The sequence below is a fragment of the Zea mays genome, chromosome 1 (genome assembly GCF_902167145.1).
Source record: "Zea mays cultivar B73 chromosome 1, Zm-B73-REFERENCE-NAM-5.0, whole genome shotgun sequence".
Taxonomy (NCBI): Eukaryota; Viridiplantae; Streptophyta; class Magnoliopsida; order Poales; family Poaceae; genus Zea; species Zea mays.
Window position 1 is genome coordinate 5,048,286 of NC_050096.1, and position 22,008 is coordinate 5,070,293.

The 22,008-nt window shown below is 49.2% G+C and overlaps 4 protein-coding genes across 4 annotated transcripts; 3 read left to right on the plus strand and 1 right to left on the minus strand.

Moving 5' to 3' along the window:
* The first annotated feature begins 275 nt into the window (after window positions 1–275).
* Window positions 276–3,160, plus strand: LOC100283731 (SUMO-conjugating enzyme SCE1). The gene is made up of 5 exons (XM_008652142.3): window positions 276–678; window positions 785–868; window positions 2,307–2,459; window positions 2,545–2,658; window positions 2,768–3,160. Exons 1-5 carry the CDS (start codon window positions 610–612, stop codon window positions 2,828–2,830), a joined length of 483 nt encoding a protein of 160 aa, XP_008650364.1. The 5' UTR covers window positions 276–609; the 3' UTR covers window positions 2,831–3,160.
* Window positions 3,161–7,114: 3,954 nt separating this feature from the next.
* LOC103631168 (transmembrane 9 superfamily member 11) lies at window positions 7,115–9,624 on the minus strand. Its single transcript, XM_008652148.3, has 2 exons — window positions 7,884–9,624; window positions 7,115–7,797 (listed from the first exon to the last, which is right to left on the minus strand). Exons 1-2 carry the CDS (start codon window positions 9,432–9,434, stop codon window positions 7,339–7,341), a joined length of 2,010 nt encoding a protein of 669 aa, XP_008650370.1. The 5' UTR covers window positions 9,435–9,624; the 3' UTR covers window positions 7,115–7,338.
* A 2,223-nt stretch (window positions 9,625–11,847) lies between these two features.
* On the plus strand, window positions 11,848–13,666 carry LOC100284869 (RNA binding protein). The gene is given in 3 exon segments (NM_001157764.1): window positions 11,848–12,320; window positions 12,818–12,864; window positions 12,961–13,666. Coding segments are annotated over 3 exon segments (774 nt in total). The 5' UTR covers window positions 11,848–11,939; the 3' UTR covers window positions 13,307–13,666.
* Window positions 13,667–16,029: 2,363 nt separating this feature from the next.
* LOC103631177 (protein FIZZY-RELATED 2) lies at window positions 16,030–21,768 on the plus strand. The gene is made up of 10 exons (XM_008652154.4): window positions 16,030–16,959; window positions 17,180–17,302; window positions 17,369–17,473; window positions 18,345–18,524; window positions 19,464–19,526; window positions 19,625–19,819; window positions 20,551–20,652; window positions 20,732–20,794; window positions 20,887–20,955; window positions 21,069–21,768. The coding sequence occupies exons 1-10, from the start codon at window positions 16,330–16,332 to the stop codon at window positions 21,126–21,128; spliced, it is 1,590 nt and encodes a 529-aa protein (XP_008650376.1). The 5' UTR covers window positions 16,030–16,329; the 3' UTR covers window positions 21,129–21,768.
* The last annotated feature ends 240 nt before the right edge of the window (window positions 21,769–22,008 follow it).

A 22,008-nucleotide genomic window follows, 5' to 3' on the forward strand; every position in this document is an offset into this window, starting at 1 on the left:
ACGTCCATGTCCATCCTGGGCCGTTGGGCCACATGCAGATCCCAAAGCAGTAAAAAATGGCGTAACCGTGGACGGACTCTTGCGGCGCATCGCCCGCCGGCCCCGCTCGCCACAGCTGGAGCACACCGTCACCGGCCCCGGCTCCGGAATCAGATGCTCCGACCGGACCGACTACGAGCAACAGCAAAAAGAAGAAAAAAAAGAAAAACGGGATCGCCCTAACCGTCTCTGCGTGGTGGGCCCAACCTTAGCCTCTCCACTGTCCACTCCAAGCAAGGAAGGAACGTGATACCCGCGCCCCACCCCGCAGTGTGATAGCACGATAGGGACACTCACGCCTCGCCTGCCCCCGTCGCGAGCTCCACCCGCTTCGCTTCCCTGACACGCAGGCCTCGCAAGCGACCGCCCTACTGGAGCCCACTCGCCAGGGAAGGCCGCTGAAAATACGGGGGAAGAAACACGAAAAAGGCAAGGAATTAGAACGGGCGAAGCGGCACACAATTCGCGCAGCAGCGTAGAAACTAGAAAGACCAGTCCCCAAACTCCCCAGCGGGGGCGAGTAGAGGAGGAAGAGTCGCCGCCGCCGCCGCCGCCGCCGCCGCCGCCGCCATGTCTGGGGGAATCGCCCGCGGCCGCCTCGCCGAGGAGCGCAAGGCCTGGCGCAAGAACCACCCGCACGTACGCGCCCCTCAATTCCCACCTCCCCCCCTGATTCTTCTTTGCTCTCGCAGCGTCGCCAGGTGGCCGGGGTGTCTGATCTGTTCTATTTTGCTGTTGTGCGCAGGGTTTCGTCGCGAAGCCGGAGTCGCTGCCCGACGGGACGGTGAACCTGATGATCTGGCAGTGCACCATCCCCGGCAAGCAAGGGGTAAGCGACCTGAACCCTAGCTATGTTTAGAGCAACCGGTGCTGGATCGGGGCGGGTCAGTGCCTGCCCCTGCAGCTGCCCACTGTTTTTATCAGATCCCTTGTATGGTGAACAAGTCCTGTGTATATGTAGTTGCATCAAGTATGTGCCGTGCTGTTTTCAGTTCATTCCTTGTGTGCCATGAGTTTTGGAGATTGATCGGGACGATTGGGGCATTAGCACATAGCTTCAGTGGACTTTGTGTGTCATAACCTGATGCTGTTAAATTAATTTTGAGGGTAGCTACATTGTGTTCACCATATTGTATTGGTTCTATGACGCTGTTGTTGGCAAGTGCCAGAGCAGATGCATTTTTTTATCCTTTTGTTAAAGTTACCATGTAGTTCCCCCACTTCCATGGCCTGAATTGAGCTTTCATTTCCTTTCTCACTATGACAAAAAGGTGTTTTTTTTTTTATCGTGGGTGGGTGTACTGCTAACACCTAGCTACAGTATGGATCAATTTGTATGCTTGTCCTGCCTAAACAAATTTGTGGATGAGTTGTCTAGATGCTTCACATGAATTGTTCATTTTGTTAACTAGAACTTCATACCAGTCGATTAGGATGCGCTTTGTTAGTTAAATGGGACATAATTTAAGTTGTTCAACTAAACACGCGCGGTTTCTTTGAATATTCTTGTGTTCATTTGTTTCATATTTAATCTGTGCAGTCATCTTTATTTCTGTAAAACTGACATGTTCAGGAAAAATGCACAGAAGGCTAAATCCCAATAGAAAAAGTTATAATTTGGTTTAAGATGCATCTTAAGAAAGTCATGGAGAAGTTTGAGGTAGCCCGGTAGGCTTTATGCTGTAAATGATGATAGCATTTGTTCTTTGTCTTCGGATGCTTACAAAATGGCACCTAGAATTTTCAATTGTGGGGGAGCCCTCTTACTCTTAGTCTAGGTTTACTGATCTTTATGAAAAACCTAAGTAACATGGTGTCTTTTAGTCCAGCAAGGGCATCCTAGTGTGTATATGGTATTTCTTGATATATTCATTGTAATCCTACTAAATTAGTGAGTCCTGCCTGCCAGCCAGCTTGTAATGAGACCTGAAATCTGGTCATAGCAAATTCAATTTTGTCCAATTTGCTCTTTCTAGTTTCTACAGTCATTAAAGTGATTGCAATGGAGGTACAACTAGGTCAGAATAGGTTTCTTTTCTTTTGATCAAGTAAATTGTTTGATTTACTTGTTCTCTGTACTGGATGTTTTTTAATTCTTTGTTTCAGGTTATATCGTTGAATTCGTGCAAGGCTAGGAGTTTTCACTAACTTCAGTTAACAGTTGTTTGCATACTATTGCCATGCTTATGTTTATCGAAGCTGTCTGTAATAAAACTAATAACGCAGTTTGAACTTTTAACATATTCCCGTCTTTATTTCTTTTGCAGACTGACTGGGAAGGTGGATATTTCCCTCTCACCCTTCATTTTAGTGAGGATTACCCTAGCAAGCCTCCCAAGTGCAAGTTCCCTCAGGGTTTCTTCCACCCAAATGTGTATCCTTCTGGAACAGTCTGCCTTTCGATTCTTAATGAGGACAGTGTAAGCATTGCAATCATTCTGTAGTCCCGTGTGATGTTGTACAGATTTCATGGCCTTAGTGTTGCATTTTTTTTTTTGCGGTCAGGGTTGGAGACCAGCTATTACTGTTAAGCAGATTCTCGTCGGGATCCAGGACTTGCTAGATCAGCCAAATCCTGCTGACCCTGCTCAAACAGACGGATATCACCTTTTTATCCAGGTTAGTCAAAAGTGATGGACAACAACAAAGGCATTGTTTGCTCAAAACGTTACCCCTGTTGAAGTTCAGATAGCCAATCATGTCTATAACACTTTATTTGGCTTTGCAGGATCCCACAGAATACAAGAGGCGCGTTAGACTGCAGGCGAAGCAGTATCCTGCATTGGTCTGAGAGCTTCGCCCTACTAGGGGGATCCATGCTGCACATCCGCATAGTTGTTGCTAGTGTCTTGAATGAAAGACCAAATGTAACATGGTGCTTGGAGAAGTAACTATCGCCATTGTGGACTGTGTGTCTTTTAACAGCCTTATTAACTGTTTGGAGTGTGTGTTTTGCGGGATGATGTCAAAACCTTGCTGTGTCTTGTTATCAAGAATTGCTGTGTGTTGTCTGACAAATCTAAATATGGGAAGAAACGCCCATGACGTTTCAGCTGAGGGCACTCCTGGTTCTGTACTTTGACAGATATGAAGGGAAGGTAGCCTGTGGTTTTTGATTCAACAGTCATTCCTAACGCCAATGCACATGATTATAACGATATCGATGCTGTTGCTTGCTTCAGATGAGCTGTATTATGTAGCCTACTTGAACATGCTTAAACATTGGCATGAGTAGAGTGCATTGTTAGCTTCATTTCTTGGTTGATGTGCAACTTTGACCTTGAGTATAGCAACACTTGCCTGAAGATTCAGTGTCAAGCTTTCGCAACGGACAAACAGCAGCCATGGTGAACTGAGATGTTCCGTAGTGCATCTGACAAGTACTAGTGTGCCGGTAATTTATCCGTTTATATAGTATACTAGCAGAAATTGCAAAGAATTTTTCACTGCCTTGTCACTTTGTCCGTGCCTAGTTTTTTCCTGCGTTTAAAGGAGGCATCAACACCAAAACCAACATAGGGCACTTTTGGTTCTCTGGACAGGCTTTGCCTTGCCTTGCTCGCACAGAAATCAAGGTAGAACTAGTGTTTGATTTTCTGATAAGGTTATGTCTGAATTTGTGCTATTAAGATTTTGTTTGCTGGCGGAGGAGAGCCAAATTGGCACACCCATGCTGGTAGAGCTTGTCTTGCTGAGCGAGCCAAGACCAGCTGCATCACAAGGACCAGACTCCTTGTGCCAAGCCCCACCCAGAGAAAACAAATAAGCGCAAGAAGCCCAAGAATGACAAGTGAGATATGTATGTTGTTAAGTATGTTGTTATCTCTACCACAAAGAGATATGCAACCTAATTTTTAAACCTATTAACTAGCATATCAACTAAGCTGAAAAGGTAAAGCATATAACCAAGATAAAAAATAAACACGGAACCTAAAAAGCGACAGAGATACAAATTCTCATTGAAGACTTTAGTATATTTACCTAGTCCTCGTTGAAGCCCATCGCAAGGATGGCCACGCGAGGATCAACCTCTTGGTTGGATAACTCCGTACATAGTCCCGAACCTTCCTCATGCACAAGTAGGTCTTTAAAATAGGCTCTCTCTCTCTCTCTCAAATTGCTCCTTCTATCTTCACTATTGAGTTTTCAGCTGAAATACCAACATGTGTTGTTCTCTTTAGTATACAATAGCAGCCACATAAAAATGCGATTAGTGTGGTCTTGCAAGACTACAAGCCCATATGAGTACAACTTCAATGGTGTGTGCAAGCACTAAATGATTTAAGGTATGCAAACCATACTAAACAATAGACCTAAACCTAGAGCAAGCACTATAAGCAATGGTCTAACTAATCTAAGCATTTTGCTATGCTAATCACCGATCGGTGATTCTTTGAAAACTTGGTTGTCTTGAGCTAATATGAATGAGTATCAACTCACTAGATATAGTTATCAGCTTCCACATAAGTCGAATGGTCTGCTGGGGTCCTATTTATAGCTCCCATAGAGAAGTGTAGTTGTTGCATCGTCGATATCCTCTTTACACATTGTAGGACAGTTTGACGCTTTGGTCCTTAGGCCAATGTGTTAGAGGTTGAGGTCTCTTAATGGCTAGCATGTCAACACTAGCCATTACTGACTGTTATGGCATGCTTTTATAGCGTAGTCTGATGCGGGTTGTTGGACTAGTATGATGTCATGTTTTCCTCTCTAGAACATTTCTAGTGACCATCAGAGTACATCTTGGACGGTTTGATGACTTTGCACAAGATCAGTCAGAATGACTATGTTGATCATCAAACATTAAATCCTTACCATAAATGGGCACTAGCACATTTTCATTATAATCTTTATTTTGGTGATTCACGACAACATGGCTAATTGAAACAAATAATAAATACCAAAAGTTAAATGCAAGTTACTTGCTAGGATATACAAAGAAAATATCATAGGATGCTAAATGATACAAATTAAATGATGCCAAAAGGATTCATTAATGCATAGATGAAGTTTATTTTACCCTTGCCAAAGTCCACATTGCGTGGCATTATGGACTTAACTCCTCCCTAACTCTGTGTCATCGTGCTACGACATTGGGGTATCGAATATACCCAAAAGATGAAAATGTTACAGATAGAGTAGGGAATATTATAGATAGAGCAGGGGCATAGACTTTTTTCTCGAAAAACGCAGGAAAACTGGAAGCCATTATATTAAGAAGAGGAGTAGGGGCATAGACTTTTTTCTCGAAAAACGTAGGAGAACTGCACGCCATTATATTAAGAAGAGGAGCAGGGGCATATACTAGATGTACGGTAAACCTAGGAGCATCCTAGTACTACATGAGGACAGTTTTAGAGAGGTTTGGGATGTGAAGCATTTAATAACATATGTCCTCTTGTGTATGACAGATTAATGAGCACAAAAGTGAAGAAGATTACAAGCTCAAGTATCGATTGAGGAGCATGACCACCTAGCTCTCCCCTCTTGTATGGTTATTGCTTAGTGAGAGTTTTAGGCTAATGGTCCCTAAATCACCTTTATGCCTGCCATTAGGAGTTGGTAAGATTAGCCTCGGTTCTGAATTATCCATAGTTTAGAATCCCCTTTACGCTACTCTAATCCTCTATTTTATAGACCAAGGGAGGAGAGAGGGTTACATGTTGACTAGACTATGGGTCTCGCTCAACAAAGACTCAATAACTTCATTCTTTTCATGGTCGTGGAGTCATACACAGTGGCGTGGTGTGCCATGATGTTAAGGATGTCTTGTTACAGTGACAGATATGATATGTTGTAGAGACAAGTATTAATAGTTTTATCGACAGGTAATAGGCCCATGCCATAGGTATGACATAGTTGGTAACCATTGTAGCAGTTTATACTTCATAATACTTTTTGGTACACTGACATGCTTAAGCATGGTTATAGGAATGATGGTACATATCGAATACTAGTCTTGAGTATGCCTATTTCTTATGTCATGGAAATAGTGCACATATCATACTACAATGTTGTACATCACTTTGTGTGATGTATGAGAGTTTTATCCAAAGTGTTAGCACCATGATGTCATCAGGAGTGGATTTTGAATGTAGCACCATATATGGGGGGTTGCCATATCATTAGGGATGGGTCTAACTATATTATTTGGTGATCAGTATCATCTATATAGTTTGATGGTGATTAAAAGTTTGATGATCACCTGGTAGAGATTATGCATGGCCCAACTTATGGTCTAAATGATTATGGGTGATTCATCGTGCCAAGCAGTGGCGGAGGACAAAATAATAATGAGGTATGACTGAAAAAGGGCAAAAAAAAAGAGAAAAACATGATGCAATATGTAGGACTCAAACCTGAAACTTGTTGAATGCAAACAGTATGAACTTACCACTACACCAAATAAGATTTTTAGGTATGACTCTAGCCATAGTTGGTCATAATGGGTTCTCCGCCACTGGTGCCAAGTAACGAAGAATCAATCCATGGAGAACGCTTGATCCTTGTGTGGATCATGAGATTGCAATATACTGTTGCGCGGGATAAAATAGACTATCTGATAGTTTAAATTATAAAAAATAAATTAGCCCAATTTACCTTCTCCACCTTTAACATCATGATTATTTTAAACCTCATCATAGTATGTGCATGCTTCCCGCGTGAATGGAATGTTCATGCAAGCTCGCGTACTTGGTCGCTTGCGTCTTTCTTTTCTATTGTATGACTCATTCAAAATATACAATTTCTTGAGAGATTTTGAATGAAAAATATCCGTCCGTCAAACAGCCGCACTGTTCTCTTGTTTCTTTGAGCGAGTTGAAAATAAAACATAAGCTATCTTTCTCGCATCAAAAGGAACAATGAGATGTCTCTGTTTTACGAAAAGGGTCAGAGTTGCAGGATGGATCAAGCAAAGTCGTGGACTTTGATGCCCAATACGTAACATGAGATCTTAAGCAAGGCGAGGTCAAACTGATAGGCCGTAGCCTAATACTTATTAAAAAAAAAGTAACCAAAGTTTGATGACCTGGTTTGAATGTACAGTTTCAACAATCTAATGCCAGCGACGAAGTAGAAGATGGCTAGTTTGCAGCCAAAAATCAATTCATTGTTGATCGCCAAAAAAATGTTATCTTCACATTGTGGCCATTCAAAAAAAAATCAACTCTCGTACCGTCATTATTTATCACACGTATTGTTTAGAAGAAGAAGAAACTTATTCAAGAAAATAGAAGAAGCACGAAACGTGACACGTCCGGTCACCATCTCGTACCGTCGCGCGCACGACACGATGAATCAGTCCAGCTTGACGGTGGAGAAGAGGTAGTGCACGAAGCAGAAGGACGCGCCGAGTCCCACAGCGCCGGTGGCGAGCATGACGGCGAGAGCCATGAGCAAAGAGTAGCCTACGTAGAGCGCGGCAGAAACGGGGCCGGCGAGGCTGTGCAGCTCGAACACCAGGTAGTAGACGGCGTAGCCCAGGGTGTAGAGCGCGACGGAGCCGGATGCGAAGAAGGCGCGCCACCACCACCGCCAGTCCTCCACGCACAGGCCCATGTACGTGAGCACCACCGACACCTCGGCGCAAACCGTCACCAGCAGCGCCAGCACCACCAGCAGGAACCCGAACACGTAGTAGACGCGGCCCAGCCACAGGCTCGACATGATGAAGAAGAGCTCGATGAACAGCGTCCCGAACGGCAGGGTCCCGGCCACCGCCACGAACACCCACGGCGAGCACTGTGCCGCCGGCACCTGCCACCCATGCATGTGTTTAATTGTGGCAATGTCAGCAGTAACATGCTTTTCGAATGAACAAGAAAGAACGCCGATTTAATTACCTGGCGGGCGATCTTGTTGGCCCTGACAGGAAACTCGATGTGGCGACCGCGGGAGGCGAGGAGGCCGCCGGCAAGGGTGAGGGGCACGGAGACGAAAAACCACAGGAGGAGGATGACGACGAACAAGAGGAGCGGCACGGCTCCGGTGCTTCCGTTGTACCATAGCACGCAGTTTAGCACGGTGAACACGGTGAACCCGACGCCCGGGAAGGCGAACGACGCGCGCCACGCCACGGACTTCCACCCGGCGGCTTCGCCCTGCCGGACCGTCTTCCAGACGCCCACGGACGTGTACCCGGCGGCCACGCCCAGGACGAGGTACAAGCACAGCATGCCGGTGACCAGCGCGCCGCGGCACGCGGGCGACATGAACCCGAGCGCGGCGAAGACGATGGTGACCACGCCCATACCCAGGATGCGCACGCCATCGCCGACGAGAACGCAGAGGAGCACCGGGTGGCTGGGCTCCCGGAACACGTCGCCGGCCACGAGCTTCCACCCGGCTAGCTCGTCCGCGTGCGCCCCCGACTCGCTGCCGCCGAGCTCCTCGTACTGCGCGAGGTCGCGCCGCACGGTGCGCAGCAGGATGACGAGCACGATCGCGGCCAGGAACGAGACCACCACCATGGAGTTGAGGATGGAGAACCAGTGCACCTTGGCACCGCCCATCTCGAGGTACGCGTCCCAGCGCGACGGCCACTCGACGCTGCTCTCAATGAAGGCCACCTCGTAGGAGTAGACCAGCGGACTGTTGTCCTGCACACGCATGCTCACCACCGACGGGTCGCAGCCGGTGGCCGCCTTCGACGTGATCTCGTCGTACATGGTCTTGTTCTTGACAGCCGCCGCGTCGTACTCCACGCTGCACGGGACGACCTCGAACCCGACGACCGTGTAGCCGCAGCCCTCCTTGCCGCCGGTGAAGCTGATCAGATCGGCCCCGTCGGCGGTCGCCATCAAGGTCTCCACCCTGGTGGTGGTGTTCTGCTTGTTCACCAGCACGGTGAGCTTTATGTGGTTGTACACGTAGTACTCGCCGTCGTCGGCGCGAACGCCGACCGGGAAGCCGGTGGACCGGAGGAGCACGTCGGGCGCGACAGGGTTCTTCACGTAGCGCATCACAGGGAGGGTGTCGAGGAGGATGTTAACCTGATAGGCGTCATCGATGCGGGACTTGATGAGCTCGGCGGTGCCGGGGGACAGGGGGTCGGTGCGGCAGAGGAACAAGGGCGATGCGGTGTTGTTGAGCATGGAAAAGCGGTATGGCGACGTCTCGATGCGGTCGCCGAGGAGGAGCTCGCCAAGGCTCTCGGCGGCGTGCCGGACGCCGTGTTGCGGGGCGCAGAAGGGAAGGGAGTAGTAGGGGTAGGGGAGCTTGGAGGACGGCGAGGTCAGGGAGTTCACCTTTGCGGCAAAGGTGTCGCCGGGCCGGTACCGCTGAGGATAACTGCCCGGGAGGTAGAATGCAGCGGTTGGAGAGTGGCCAGAGTGGATGAAGAGTATGACTAGGAAGGCATAGATGGTGGTGGTGGATGCGCAGAGAGACACCATGGCTGTGGTTTGTGGCCTTCCACTTCCAGGCGGACAGGAGGAAGCGATCGAGCTGCTGCAAGGCGATTAGCTGAATGTGTTCTGCATGCTGTTCTTATGATGATTGATGACCAGTACTTTGATTATGAACCAAGAAAAGTGAAGAAAATTTAATGCAGCTCAACTCAAAGTGCTCGGTAGTCAACTGAGAGATTCTGAGACGAATAGACAGAACTGTTTGGTTTGAGTTTTATAGTTTTTTTTTTTTGTAACAACAAAACCTTGAAGAAAAATTACGAAGCATCCTTACTCAAGTGTCTTATGCTCATGTGTAGAGTGCTCTGTCAGCTTTGAATCACTTGCATGAAAATAATGGTCAAGCTTTCAGTGCGACGAACAAAGGCATGGTAAACTGGGGGTGGGTGGGGGGTGGGGGGGGGGGACTGTTTTACCACGGCATGATAAACTGTAAGACGGATTCTTCTATTGCGCCCCTTCCAGATGTGCCACCATAGATTATAACAGGCAGTCAAAGTTCCTGTTTGTTTCAGCTTTTTTCAACTTCTGGAACCAAAAGATGCTGCGGACCGCCAAACAATCAGTTTTTCAGTCCATTTCTATAAAATTCGATTTTATTAAAACCATAAAGAATAACATGAACATAAAATCGACCGAGTTGTTGTAATAGTAGGAATCGATTATTTTCTAGATCTTGAATCTTATGTATATATTTATTTTTCTCCCGCGTAACAATCGTTATACATAAGTGTTAGAAAAAACTGTTAGAAAAATGTTGAACCAAACAGACCTGTGACTGCCTGAATGGGCCTATTTTGGTGTATACTCTGAATATGGGGAATACCACAGCAGTTTTGTATAATTGCCCAAGTCTCCTTTGGAAGGAACAATCTTTACATAAGTGTTGAGGGATTTCTTGTTCCATTCTGGGTCAGAGATTCTGGAGCTGGGCCGGCTACCGCGAATGGGCCGAGCTGTCGTTCTGTCGGAGCCGTAGGGGGAGGAGAAATTTGCTATTATGGAAGTCTTCAGGTGCGGCTTCGACGATTTAGAGGCGTAGGAGAGGGATTAGCTGATATGGAAAAACAGAGAATAGACCACTCGCCAAAACGAACAAGAACGCTCTATTACTTGGTAACGTTTATGATTAAACTAGTAATACTCACGTCGTCTACATCCCGTTACCCTTCTTTCTATTTCTCCTCGCGCACGCTGCCTTTAGCAGGGGTCACCGAGCCGTCTGACGCGTCGCCCATCTTCTCACGCCTGGTCCTCGCAGCTGCCCCTCCCGTGGTCCCCGCTGCAATGGACGACGCCTCCAGGTCGGGCGCCCTCCTCGACGCGGACCAGAACGGGACCCGCGACGACAACGTCCGGGTGATGAACGACGGCCACCGGTCCGACCTCCCGAGCTGCGTGCTCCGGGCGCCGTCGCGCTCGCGCAGGCCCGTGCGGCGCAGGCTCTCCTCGCCGGCCGCGGCGACCATCTCCCTGCGCACGAGTTCCGGCAGCCGGAGCGTGAACTCTGCTCTAGTTCTGCGTCGTCGCTCAGCTCATCCGCTCGGAGCTCTGCGCGCCCAGCCGAGCGGCTTCTTCCACGCGAGCTTGCCCCTGCTCGCAGTTCTATCGTCTCCAGCCAGGCCACACTCCTCTCTCCACTCGCCTCTCTCTCTCTGCTCGGCTCCCTGGCCGGAGCTCCAGCGCCGCCCCCTCCCTGCTCTAGCTTCTCCCATGGCCGAGCGCCCCTGCCTGCTCTCAGCTGCCTGCTCTGCTCGCCGCGCGCGCTCCTCGCTGTTGCCGCATCTCTGGCCCAGCTCGGACTCTAGCTCCCACGCGCGTCGCCGATCCTCCCTGCGCCTGGCCTTCAGCTCGCCCAAGGCGGCTTCCTCTGCCGGCCTTGCGTTCGCCCGGACCCGCGCTGTCCCTGTTCATGGCCTCCCCTGCGCACTTCTTTGTTCGCATCTGAAGACTTCCATACCAGTGATAGCAGGGCGCGGAGCTGGTCGACGGTGCCATGGTGGAGGATGGACCCGGCGGCTAGCAGGAGGACGGAGTCGAACATCTTGACGATGCGCGCTCCCGGCTGGTGGATGCTGAGCAGCACGGTGCGTTCGCGCGCCTCGGCCATGGCGCGGAGCGCGCCGACGATGTGGAGCGCGGAGGCGCTGTCGAGGCCGGAGGTGGGCTCGTCGAGGGTTGCGCAGGAAGGAAGAGAAGAGGAGAAAAGAACAACGGCTGCTAGTAGAGAGGTAACGGATGTAGACGACGTGAGTATCCATGGTTTTAATCAAAGAGGTTACCAAGTAATAGAGTGCTCTTGTTCGTTTTAGCGAGTGGTCTATTCCCTGCTTTTTCATATCAGCTAATCCCTCGCCTACGCCTCCAAAACGTCGAAGCCGCACGTGAGGATCTCCATAATAGCAAATTTCTCTAGGGGGAGCAGGGGCTGAGAGAGGGCTGCGGAGCAAGGAATCAAGGACGAGCCGCCGAGAGGACTAGGGTTTAGCCATGGCGGCCGAGGACCAGACTCCTTGTACCAAGCTCCGCCCCGGCAAGGCAAAGACGCGGAAGAAGACGAAGAGGGACAAGTGGGGCCAGCCTATCTCCGCCGCCGCCGCCGATGAGGAGCCGTCGGTGGAGCCGGAGCAAGAGCACCCGGCGGGGGTAGTTGAGGCGGCAGTACAGGTGGAGAAGGAGGAGGAGGAAGAGGCGACTGCGGCGGCGGAAGGCTATGAGCCCGGGAAGGTGGTGGCGAGCGGCTTGCCCTACACGACCACCGAGGCGGACATCCGGAAGCTGTTCGAGTTCTACGGGCCCATCCAGTCGATGCAGCTCTCTCGCTTCCCGGACTCCGGCAACTTCCGCGGCCTTGCCTTCCTCTGCTTCGAGGTCCATACTCCATAGCAACCACACTTCCTTCTGTAGGCATCACATCGCATTACATTACATTACATTAGTTCTCGCAGTTCTGCTTCCTTCTTGATGCTGAAGTGGTAATTTCTTGCTGGATAATCTTTAGATGGTGTGTTCGATTGATTCGGTTAATTCAATAAAATGGTAACCTTGACTCTAAAAACTGTAGTAGTGTAGTCTGGTTCTGTTGAGTTCCTGATCCAGGGATCATCTACTGCAGTCCTTGAATTTCTATGCAGCAAGGGTCTATGTATGTGATGTCTGAATTGGAAGGCTGCAAAGCTTATAAATTCCAGAACCCCTGTTTTCATATTTCCATCTGTGATGGTTTATTACTGATCATGGGACATGAATTCGGTTATTATCTAGCGTAAAGAGAGCTCAAGGGTGGAGAAACTTGCAAAGCTAGATCTTTGCAATCTCTGCTGTTTCTTTTGACAAATCTGTTTTTTCATTTGATTCTATCATTGCAGTCAGAAGAAGATGCAATAAAGTCTCTTGAGCTTGATGGATTCAAAATGTAAGCGTGCTAGCATGCGCACATTGAGTTCTCTTTGCACGCCCTCCAAAACCATTTTTCACTGATATACTTACTCTAGTGTATATCGATGTGCAGTGGCAGCAGATACATGAGGGTTGAAAGGTGCAGGGTGACGGCCACCTCAAACAAGAAGAGGAAGGCAGAGTTCGAAACCGACCCCAAGAAGTCCGAAGGCTGCCTCTCGGCATATGTTGGCAACCTCTCATGGAACGTGGACGAAAACGACTTGCGAGGTTTCTTCGGGCCGTCGAAGATTGCATCGGTAAGGTTTGCCGTCGACAAAAGAACCGGGGGTTCCCGTGGCTTCTGCCATGTCGAATTTCAAGACGACGAGTCGCTCGAGAAGGCCATAGCGATGAACCAGTCGAAACTGCAGGGCAGGCCTGTCAAAGTGGCGTATTCAGTCAGCAACCGGGGCTGAAGAGCGCCGCCCCGTCGCCAGCGGTTATAGTACCAGTGAACTTGTAGTGTTATGGTTTCCGCTCCTTCAGTTTCGGTTAGGCTTTACGGTGTGGCTACCAGCAGTACCAGTGTGAGCTTGTAGTGAGACGGTTTCGCTCCCTCAGTTTTGGCTTAAGCTTTTTTTTCGCCGCTTTGAAACAAGGTTTTTGAGATCAGTTCCATGACGCCAGTTCTTGGCACCAAACATATGGCAAAATGTAAACCCCTCTGTAACGAGTACCGAGTTGTCGTTAAGCCTGTATCCCAGCCCGTCTCATGGTTTTGTATCTTGAATGGATGTTTCCGTCAGGTGTCTCCTCTTGAAATGGTCAGGAGCACATGAAACTGTCTTAAGATCCTGCTGTTAGATCTCTGGATCTTAACCGTAACTCCTAAACCCTAGTGCATATCTCCTTGATTAGGGGAAATCGCCATAGGAAGGGAAGAATGCGGTGGTCTGTGACGGAGATAACCCCTAGTTTCCGGGCACGAGTAGATCAGATCTCGGCCACACGCTACTGAATAGTAGTACATCTCTGAGCCTATGGCAATGGAGTTAAATTTGGAGCACGTTGTGCTGGTCCATTTGGAAGGCCATGAATAAGGCGTGCTCCCAGCATATGATGGGACTGGGATCACCGATCAGGGTGGGGGTGGTCGGTGTTCCATTGAAACGCCGTTTGGATCTAGAGATGGCGAGCAGTGCAGAGCAGAGCAGGATCCATTCCTACCTGACCGGCTTGGCTTTCAGTTCAGTAGCTATAGGACCGCAAGAGAGCGCGATCTGGTCCAAAGCGGAGGCCTCAGCCCTGGCCTGACCTTGGCGGGTCGCCGCCGGCGACGTCCTATGTGTTAGCAGCTCTCGACAGTCTCATTGTCCTGTGCTCGGCTGCAGGCGGATGCCAACCTGCTGGGCATCATTGCGTTGGGCCGATCTGAGCAAGAGACAAAGGCGCGCGACGACGGCTCGGCACGTCATAATGCTGGAGTGCACGGCCGGCAACCCTTCGTTCGACGGAGTCCAGCACGAGCGGGTTCACTCGCGGTCATTGATGAGCGGTGTGGCCCGCGACAGAGCGAGCGACGCGCTGGCGCTGCGCTGCGCTGCGCTGGTTGCCGTCGCTGACCCATTCGGAAGGCCAGGCAGGACGAGGGACGGCCGGCCGGAACCGGGAGAACACACGCCACCAAGTCACTCGTGGTGGTGTGGTGTCTAGTGCTGCTGCGTATGTCTTTCGCTTGCATTGCATACACGAGACGAGAGAATAACGGGACGAGGCAGCAGAGGACAGACAGTGCTAGGCGGTGGATGTAAACCGCACATGCGGCACGCGATTGGGCCATCATTTTTCTTTTCCGGTGGCTCTAAACTCATGGATGTCCGGCAGCGACCACCGGCAGGCAGGGCTGTAGAGGTTCCTGACAAGGTCATGTGGGGAGGAGGAAGCGAGATGCCCGTGACTGACGTCTCATTTATGCCTCCCACACCACCACGCACACACACACACGCGGCCGGGACGACGATCCATTCACCCATGGATCGGAACTTGGTGGGTCTGCCTCGCCGCAGTACAACCCCATGTTCAGCTCTTCCTTGCGGAATCAAGTGAGATCTCCGCAACTTCCCCCCACCAAACACCAAGGCCACGCAGCGCCCGTCCCGATGCCCCGGCCCCGATCTGTCAGGCTGCGCTGCGCATGCAGTGCCTGCCTGTGCCCTGTGAAAACTGGAAACCCGGGGGGAATGTTGTGTCCCTTCCTTGCTGCAATGCAAGTGACGAGCCGTAAATGTAATAACAAGTGAGTCGCCCGTCGCCTTCGCCGTCTCCGTCGCTGTCTGCCGCCCCTCGGTGCCTCCGGAAGCTCTTGTCCGTCGTCCGTGCCGCCCGGCACGCGCTGTGGCGCCATTTGCACAGCGGCGCCCGCGTCGGGGCAGCTAGCTGGACGGGCCCGCGTCAGGTTCTCCCCATCCGCCGGCCCACGCGCCAACAGTCTTGGCAACTGGCGCCTTCCCTTGGGCCCTTGGCGCTAGCTGTGCCGTGCCGCTCAAGACTGACTGGGAGGAGTGCGTGGCGGGATCACGATTCACACCTCTTGGCTTGGGCAGCTGCGCCCCGACGATCAAGATCTGAAGCAAAGAGAAAGAGAAAGAGGGAAGGGTCAAGATCTGCGACCTACTAGCTGTACGCAATTATTATTATATATATGTACATTTGTTAGCGTTCGCGTTTCGTGATATGTTCCCCATCTGTGAAGATGCCATCATGCCGCGATGCTTGCTATGCAAACTTTCTTTTTTTCACCACTCGACTCGATCCTCTTTTTTTTTTTTATCTACTAGGGATGCAATGCAACCGTATATGGAGAGGCTAAACAACACAGAAAACTAAGGAAAGATAAAAAAAGTATTGGCGATCTACTACAAGAATATGAAGCCAGCCCTGCTCTCATAATATAAGATAAGATAAGATGCATTTAGCTTTTCTTCCTTGTTCGATTCGATGTGTTTGGAAAATGCAACAGCCAGCGATGCGACGAAGCGGCGACCGCTCGGTGTCAGTACCAGTGGCACCACTTGGTGCCGCGAGGAGAAGATCTGAGGCACGTGTAAGCCTGTGTGGACGCAAGCAGCAGCTATCATTAGGATCACCATTATAAAAACCCTATAAATTCTCCACCAACGAAACAACAAAAAAATGGAAGGGGGGCGATACACCATAAGGCAAACACAAAACAAAAGCAACAAAGCAGAGCAAAGATTGGATTGTTCCGGGAATAAACAAGAAAGGCAAGGGTGGATGGAGTAAAAAAAGCAACTAGTAGAAATAACTGCCCAATGCCGAGTTCCGAGGAGAGCGAGAGGTGGAGGAGGAGAGAGAGAAAAGCGCGGGGGCGCGAAGGCAAGCTGTAGTTACACACATCACCCACCCCGTCGCACTCGCACCGCAATCTCCCCGATCCCCAATTCCCCCATTATCCGCCGAGCCCCGCCCCGCCCCGCCAATGGACCACCACCTCACGCCGACGCCGCCGCCGCCGCCGCCGCCGATGGGGAACTCCGCGGCGGGGGCGTCCTCGAAGCCGCCGACGCCGGCGTCCACGCCCAACTCGCGCCTCGCCTCGGCGCCGTCCTCCCGCCACGCCGCCACGCCGCCGCACGCGTCGGCGGCGGCGTCCGCCCCGGCGCCGGCCTCGCGCACCGTCTACAGCGACCGCTTCATCCCCAGCCGCACCGGATCCAACCTCGCGCTCTTCGACCTCGCCCCCTCGCCCTCCTCCGCCGCCTCGTCCTCGCACTCGCACGACGCCGGCCCCGCGGCCTCGTCCGGATCTGCGCAGCCCGCCGCGTCGCCCTACTGCACGCTCCTCCGCGCCGCGCTCTTCGGCCCCGACACGCCCGACCGCGTCGCGTCCTCGGCCGCCGCGTGCTCCTCGTCGTCGTCCTCCTTCTCCCCGGGGCCCTCGCCTGTCGGCACCCCCGCCACCGGGAACATCTTCAGATTCAAGACGGAGGTGCGCCGGAACGCCAAGAGGGCGCTTTTTTCGGGAGACCAAGAGGAGGACGCGCTGTTCCCCGGCATTTTCACCACCAGGGGCGCGGGACCAAGGAAGGTGCCAAGGTCGCCGTACAAGGTCAGATGGGGAATTGGGTTTGGTGCTTTCTTGATTGGGCCTTCTCTGTTTCTTGACTTAGGTTTCTTGGGTTCTGGTTCTTGAGGTAGCCTCTGCTGCTTCTTGGGGGCGGCGTGAAAGATTTGGCATCTCGCCAATTGCATTCCGAAATGCTGAAAGAGACGTTTTTTTAACGAACATAATGCGAAATTTGTAGTTTCTTTCTGTTGCTTGCTTGTAGGTGCTGGATGCGCCCGCTTTGCAGGACGACTTCTACCTCAACCTCGTCGATTGGTCTTCACATAACGTCCTTGCTGTCGGGTTGGGCAATTGCGTTTACTTGTGGAATGCATGCAGCAGCAAGGTAAGCAACCGTGATCATCCTTAAGGTATATCGAGGTGGATTGCTAACATGTTTATACTTGTCTAGGTCACCAAGCTTTGTGATTTGGGGGTGGATGACAATGTTTGCTCTGTGGGGTGGGCGCAGCGCGGCACTCACCTAGCTGTAGGCACAAAGCAAGGAAAAGTTCAGGTTATGTCCCATTCTTACCTCGATCCATCAAGTACTGGATAATATTTAAGCCTCTTTTACTGCATTGTATCAAGAATTACAGCTGTATGCAGCACTTGGAATAAATTTGACAATTTTGCAAAGCCAGCTCAGTTGCAGTCAATGTACCATTTACTACCTATATTGATTGGTTTATGCCTTTATGGTAGTCTATCCTCTTCATCGTACTCAGTTGGCACAAAAACCTTCTGTGTAAAACCTTAATAGTTTTATACTACCTCCATTTTTTTAAATTGACGCTGAATAGTTCAATTTTCCACTAAGAAACGTCAAATACAAAAAATCGGAGGGAGTACTTTTTATGGAAAGTCTTGGGAATCGTAAATGCCAGCCATCTATACACTCAAACTCAAAGAATTAATTTTATCTGGTTTTGCTCTTGATTTAGAACCAGTTTTTTACCTCATAGGGAATTGTTTTACAAATTTATATAAAAAGTCAAATGATCATTCTGGTAGCCTTTGGTATTGTTAGAGCATCTCCAACAATGCCTTAAACTAGTGCCTCAAATTGAAATATAGGGCTCTACACAGGAAAAACCACTCCAACAGTGCCTCAGTTCAACAAATTTTGTCAAAAAACTATAGGGCACCCTCTCAAGTGCCTCAAATATACTACACCGTAGTGGGCTGCCCTATTATCTAGATTTGGGGCTTTACTGTTGGAGCGGGGTGTTTTGTTGGTGCCCTAAATTCTATAAAATTTACTTATTTTTAAATTATAAGTCATTTTTATAGGTCACGTTGTTGGAGATGCTCTTATGCAGAGTTTTTTTTTACTTTATGAGGGTTTGCAATTCTGATTATCATGTTACATTTTATCTTATATGTAGATCTGGGATGCAACTCGTTGTAAAAGAATAAGAACTATGGAAAGCCATCGCATGCGTGTAGGTGCTCTTGCATGGAGTTCTTCTTTGCTTTCTTCTGGAAGCCGTGACAAGAGCATCCTCCACCATGATATCCGTGCTCAAGAAGATTATGTTAGCAAGCTTACCGGGCATAAATCTGAGGTAATGTATCCATGTTTCCTTTTTTTTCTCGAAAACGCGCAGGAGAGCTGCGCCCCTTTATATATTAAGAAGATAGGAAAAAGGTCTAAAATAGACCAAACAACAGCAGGCCTCCTCACGGGGGCCAGAAAATAGCATACAAAAAAGAACTCATCTAACAACACACCACTCTAGGGAGCAGCTGCAGAAGCAGCCAGAGAACATAGGGCCTTCGCCCCAGCTGCCTCCCAACGAATTCTCTCCTTCTCTGCCCAAGCAAGGATATAGGTGAGGCAAGGAGACAATCCATCAAAGACACATTTGTTTCGATGAATCCAAATAGTCCAAGCACCCAGTATAATGAGGGAGTTAAGGCCTTTTCTGGTGACACCTGAGACCACCTCTGAAACCTCCTCTCACCAATTCAAGAAGGAGGTGACCGCCGGCTGGGGGGCTAGGGAGTGAAGGCCAAATTTCCGGAAAAGCTGGTACCAAAAGACTCTCGAGAAGGAGCAAGCCACCAGAAGATGATCAAGGGTTTCTTCAGCTTGGTCACAAAGCAGACATTTCTCATGGTGGTTTAGGCCTTTCTTAGCTAAACGATTTGCTGTCCAGCATCTATTATGGGCAGCAAGCCAAATGAAAAAACGACACTTAGGTGGGGCCCAGGTTTTCCAAACCCTTGTGAAGTGTCCAAAGGAAACTGAACCCATGAACAGTCCATTATAAGCAGATTTTGCAGAATACATTCCATCTGGGGCAATACTGAAAATATGTCTGTCTTCAACTCCAGGCTGCAGTTCAATGGCTGAGAGCATCTCCATATGCCTTTTTTTATATGTATCATTGCATCAAATTTATGATGATGTGTCAAGTATATACATTATCCTAGTGACTAGTGATACTTCTGTTTTTTTTATTCTGGTAACACATGGTTTCCTAATCTCACACATCTTCCAGGTTTGTGGACTCAAGTGGTCTTATGACAATCGTCAGCTTGCATCCGGAGGCAATGACAATGGAGTAAGATGCTTGTCCATATGTTCCTGTTAGTTTTGAATGCACTGTTCTTAGGATTCCGCATTGCTGTTTTCCCATACTAATATTTCCCCCTTGTCCAGCTTTTTGTTTGGAATCCACATTCAGTACAACCAGTACTGAAGTATACTGAGCACACAGCAGCTGTCAAAGCTATTGCCTGGTCACCTCATCTCCACGGCCTGCTTGCATCTGGTGGAGGAACTGCAGATAGATGCATACGATTCTGGAATACGACCACAAATACACACTTGAGTTGTGTGGACACTGGCAGCCAGGTAGTCTTCAATCTGTTAATACCCGCAACCCTTGTTTATCTCTCTTCTCATCATTACAAAAGTTGCAATCATTGAGCTGTGTGGACACTGGCAGCCAGGTAGCTCTCAATGTGTCAAAACCTTCAATCCTCGTTTATCTCTCTTCTCATCATTACAAAAATTGCAATCATTTTCTGAAGAGTATATCACAGTGGTCCATTTGTAAATATAAGAAATAGAAGAAATGTTCTAAACTCCTTAGCATCGAGGACTTGAGGTTTAAAATGCCAAGTTATTTTTAACCAATATATGTTAGAAGCCGAAGTTCCACTGAAATATCCAAATAGAGGAAAACCACAACAACGCCTTTTAGTCCCAAGCAAGTTAGGGTAGGCTAGAGCTGAAACCCACAACACGAAGCACCAAGGGAAAGAAAGCGAAAATGAAAAAAAAAATTGAGGCCTGGTTTCCCATATAAACTGGATTAATTCTATTTCTTATTAATTGAAAGGCAGGGCTCCTGTCATTACGTTAAAAAGATGCATCAACAATAGAAACAGAAAGGGAATTAACCAAAAAGAAGAATAGAACTCCAAGACATATTTGCTTTCACTGTGGATTCTGCTTGAGATGTTCTCATACCACTGTGACACTGTGTAGGCAGGCAAATTTTCGTATAAAATCGGGGGAGGGGTAGGCTCGGACATCTTGTTTGGTTTTTCAAATGCTAAGGATGCCAAATGACTTGACAGGTCTGCAATCTTGCGTGGTCAAAGAATGTGAATGAGCTTGTTAGCACCCACGGGTACTCCCAGAACCAGATAATTGTTTGGAGATATCCAACAATGTCGAAGGTATGGTGGTGCGAGATTATTGTTCTGAGACCATGCTATACTTGCCTGTGTTAACTCCACTCCCCTTGGGTATCTGCAGCTTGCCACTTTGACAGGGCACACGTACCGAGTATTGTATTTAGCTATTTCCCCTGACGGCCAGGTGAGTCTTGGCGATCTGTTTCTGAGTTGTGTTTAATATGTATACCTGCGCATATCTGTTCTTACTGCCTTTCCTGCTGCTGGTATCAACAGACCATAGTTACTGGTGCCGGTGACGAAACACTCCGTTTTTGGAACGTGTTCCCCTCTCCAAAGTCCCAGGTGCGTAAATCAACCTGGAAAACACGATTTCGTTGTGTATGGTTGTTTGGCTTCTCATGTGGCAACCCTTCTCACGTTAGCTTCCTAAGTCTGGTTCATCCTCTGTCTTGCAGAGCTCTGATAGTCTAAGTTGCATCGGGGGTACATCGTTTGTTAGAAGCTACATCCGGTGACCCGCAGAAACGTAGTTTGAACTGAGCTCATAAGGTAATTGCAGCATATGTGGATGATCATCAGCATCATCCCATTCATGACAACCATGCCATCAGGTCGTCAACCATCCAAGGTAGCTGAATTTTTGAGATGCCACGGCGCAGCCCGATGGAAGAAGTGGCTTGCGAATCCGGGCATGGCTCTTTTGGCCGAGAGTGTACATATTTATCAGAGCAACAACGGCGCGCATGTTACAGGAGTGCAGCATAGCGGAGGCCTCAAGCATCGGCATTGTTCCCAGCTGATAAGAATACGCCCCCTTTTTTTGTTGTTATTTTTTTGTCCATTTTGCGGGTCAAACGTCGACCTGGTATGTGTGTCTAGTGCGCTAGCAGTTAACCTATTCGAAACGCTTACTGACCTGTGACGCCCATTTCTCATTCATGCTGGCACGGTGTAAGATGAGAGCACTTGTTCCATGGTTTCGTTCCTGGTGTCTTGAAAAGGAGGGCTGGTTCTGCCCTCGACTGGCTTGTTTCGAAGTAATAGACAGTCGAGAAACGTGTGTTCGTTGTTGTTTGTTGATGTATGGACACCAAGACAATGCTGAACCTTGTCTGGCTACCTTTGTTGTAAAGTGCATGTATCCAGCTTGTGGTTGAGGCTTGAGAGGATTCAGCACGACAGCATTGCTACGACGTGCTGACGCAGTGTGTCCCTGCATCGTCACTTGGTTGCAACTCTATGATTGAAGACAGTTTTAATGGCAGCTCTATCGTACTTGCGGGTTTGGGTTTTGGAAGCGATGGAGAGCTGCACAGCGCGGAACTAACAGTGTCCCATCGGTTGCCTTCCTTGCTTCAGCGACAACCACCAAAGAGAACGGAAAGTACCGGAGCA

Excerpts from the sequence above, each read along its gene's own strand:
- LOC103631168 (XM_008652148.3), bottom strand. The coding sequence starts at position 9,434 with ATGGTGTCTCTCTGCGCATCCACCACCACCATCTATGCCTTCCTAGTC. Across the intron at positions 7,798-7,883 it reads CCAACAAGATCGCCCGCCAG|GTGCCGGCGGCACAGTGCTC; the intron begins GTAATTAAATCG and ends CATGGGTGGCAG.
- LOC100283731 (XM_008652142.3), top strand. The coding sequence starts at position 610 with ATGTCTGGGGGAATCGCCCGCGGCCGCCTCGCCGAGGAGCGCAAGGCC. Across the intron at positions 679-784 it reads GGCGCAAGAACCACCCGCAC|GGTTTCGTCGCGAAGCCGGA; the intron begins GTACGCGCCCCT and ends TGTTGTGCGCAG. Across the intron at positions 869-2,306 it reads CCATCCCCGGCAAGCAAGGG|ACTGACTGGGAAGGTGGATA; the intron begins GTAAGCGACCTG and ends TTTCTTTTGCAG.
- LOC103631177 (XM_008652154.4), top strand. The coding sequence starts at position 16,330 with ATGGACCACCACCTCACGCCGACGCCGCCGCCGCCGCCGCCGCCGATG. Across the intron at positions 16,960-17,179 it reads TGCCAAGGTCGCCGTACAAG|GTGCTGGATGCGCCCGCTTT; the intron begins GTCAGATGGGGA and ends GCTTGCTTGTAG. Across the intron at positions 19,527-19,624 it reads CCGGAGGCAATGACAATGGA|CTTTTTGTTTGGAATCCACA; the intron begins GTAAGATGCTTG and ends CCCCTTGTCCAG.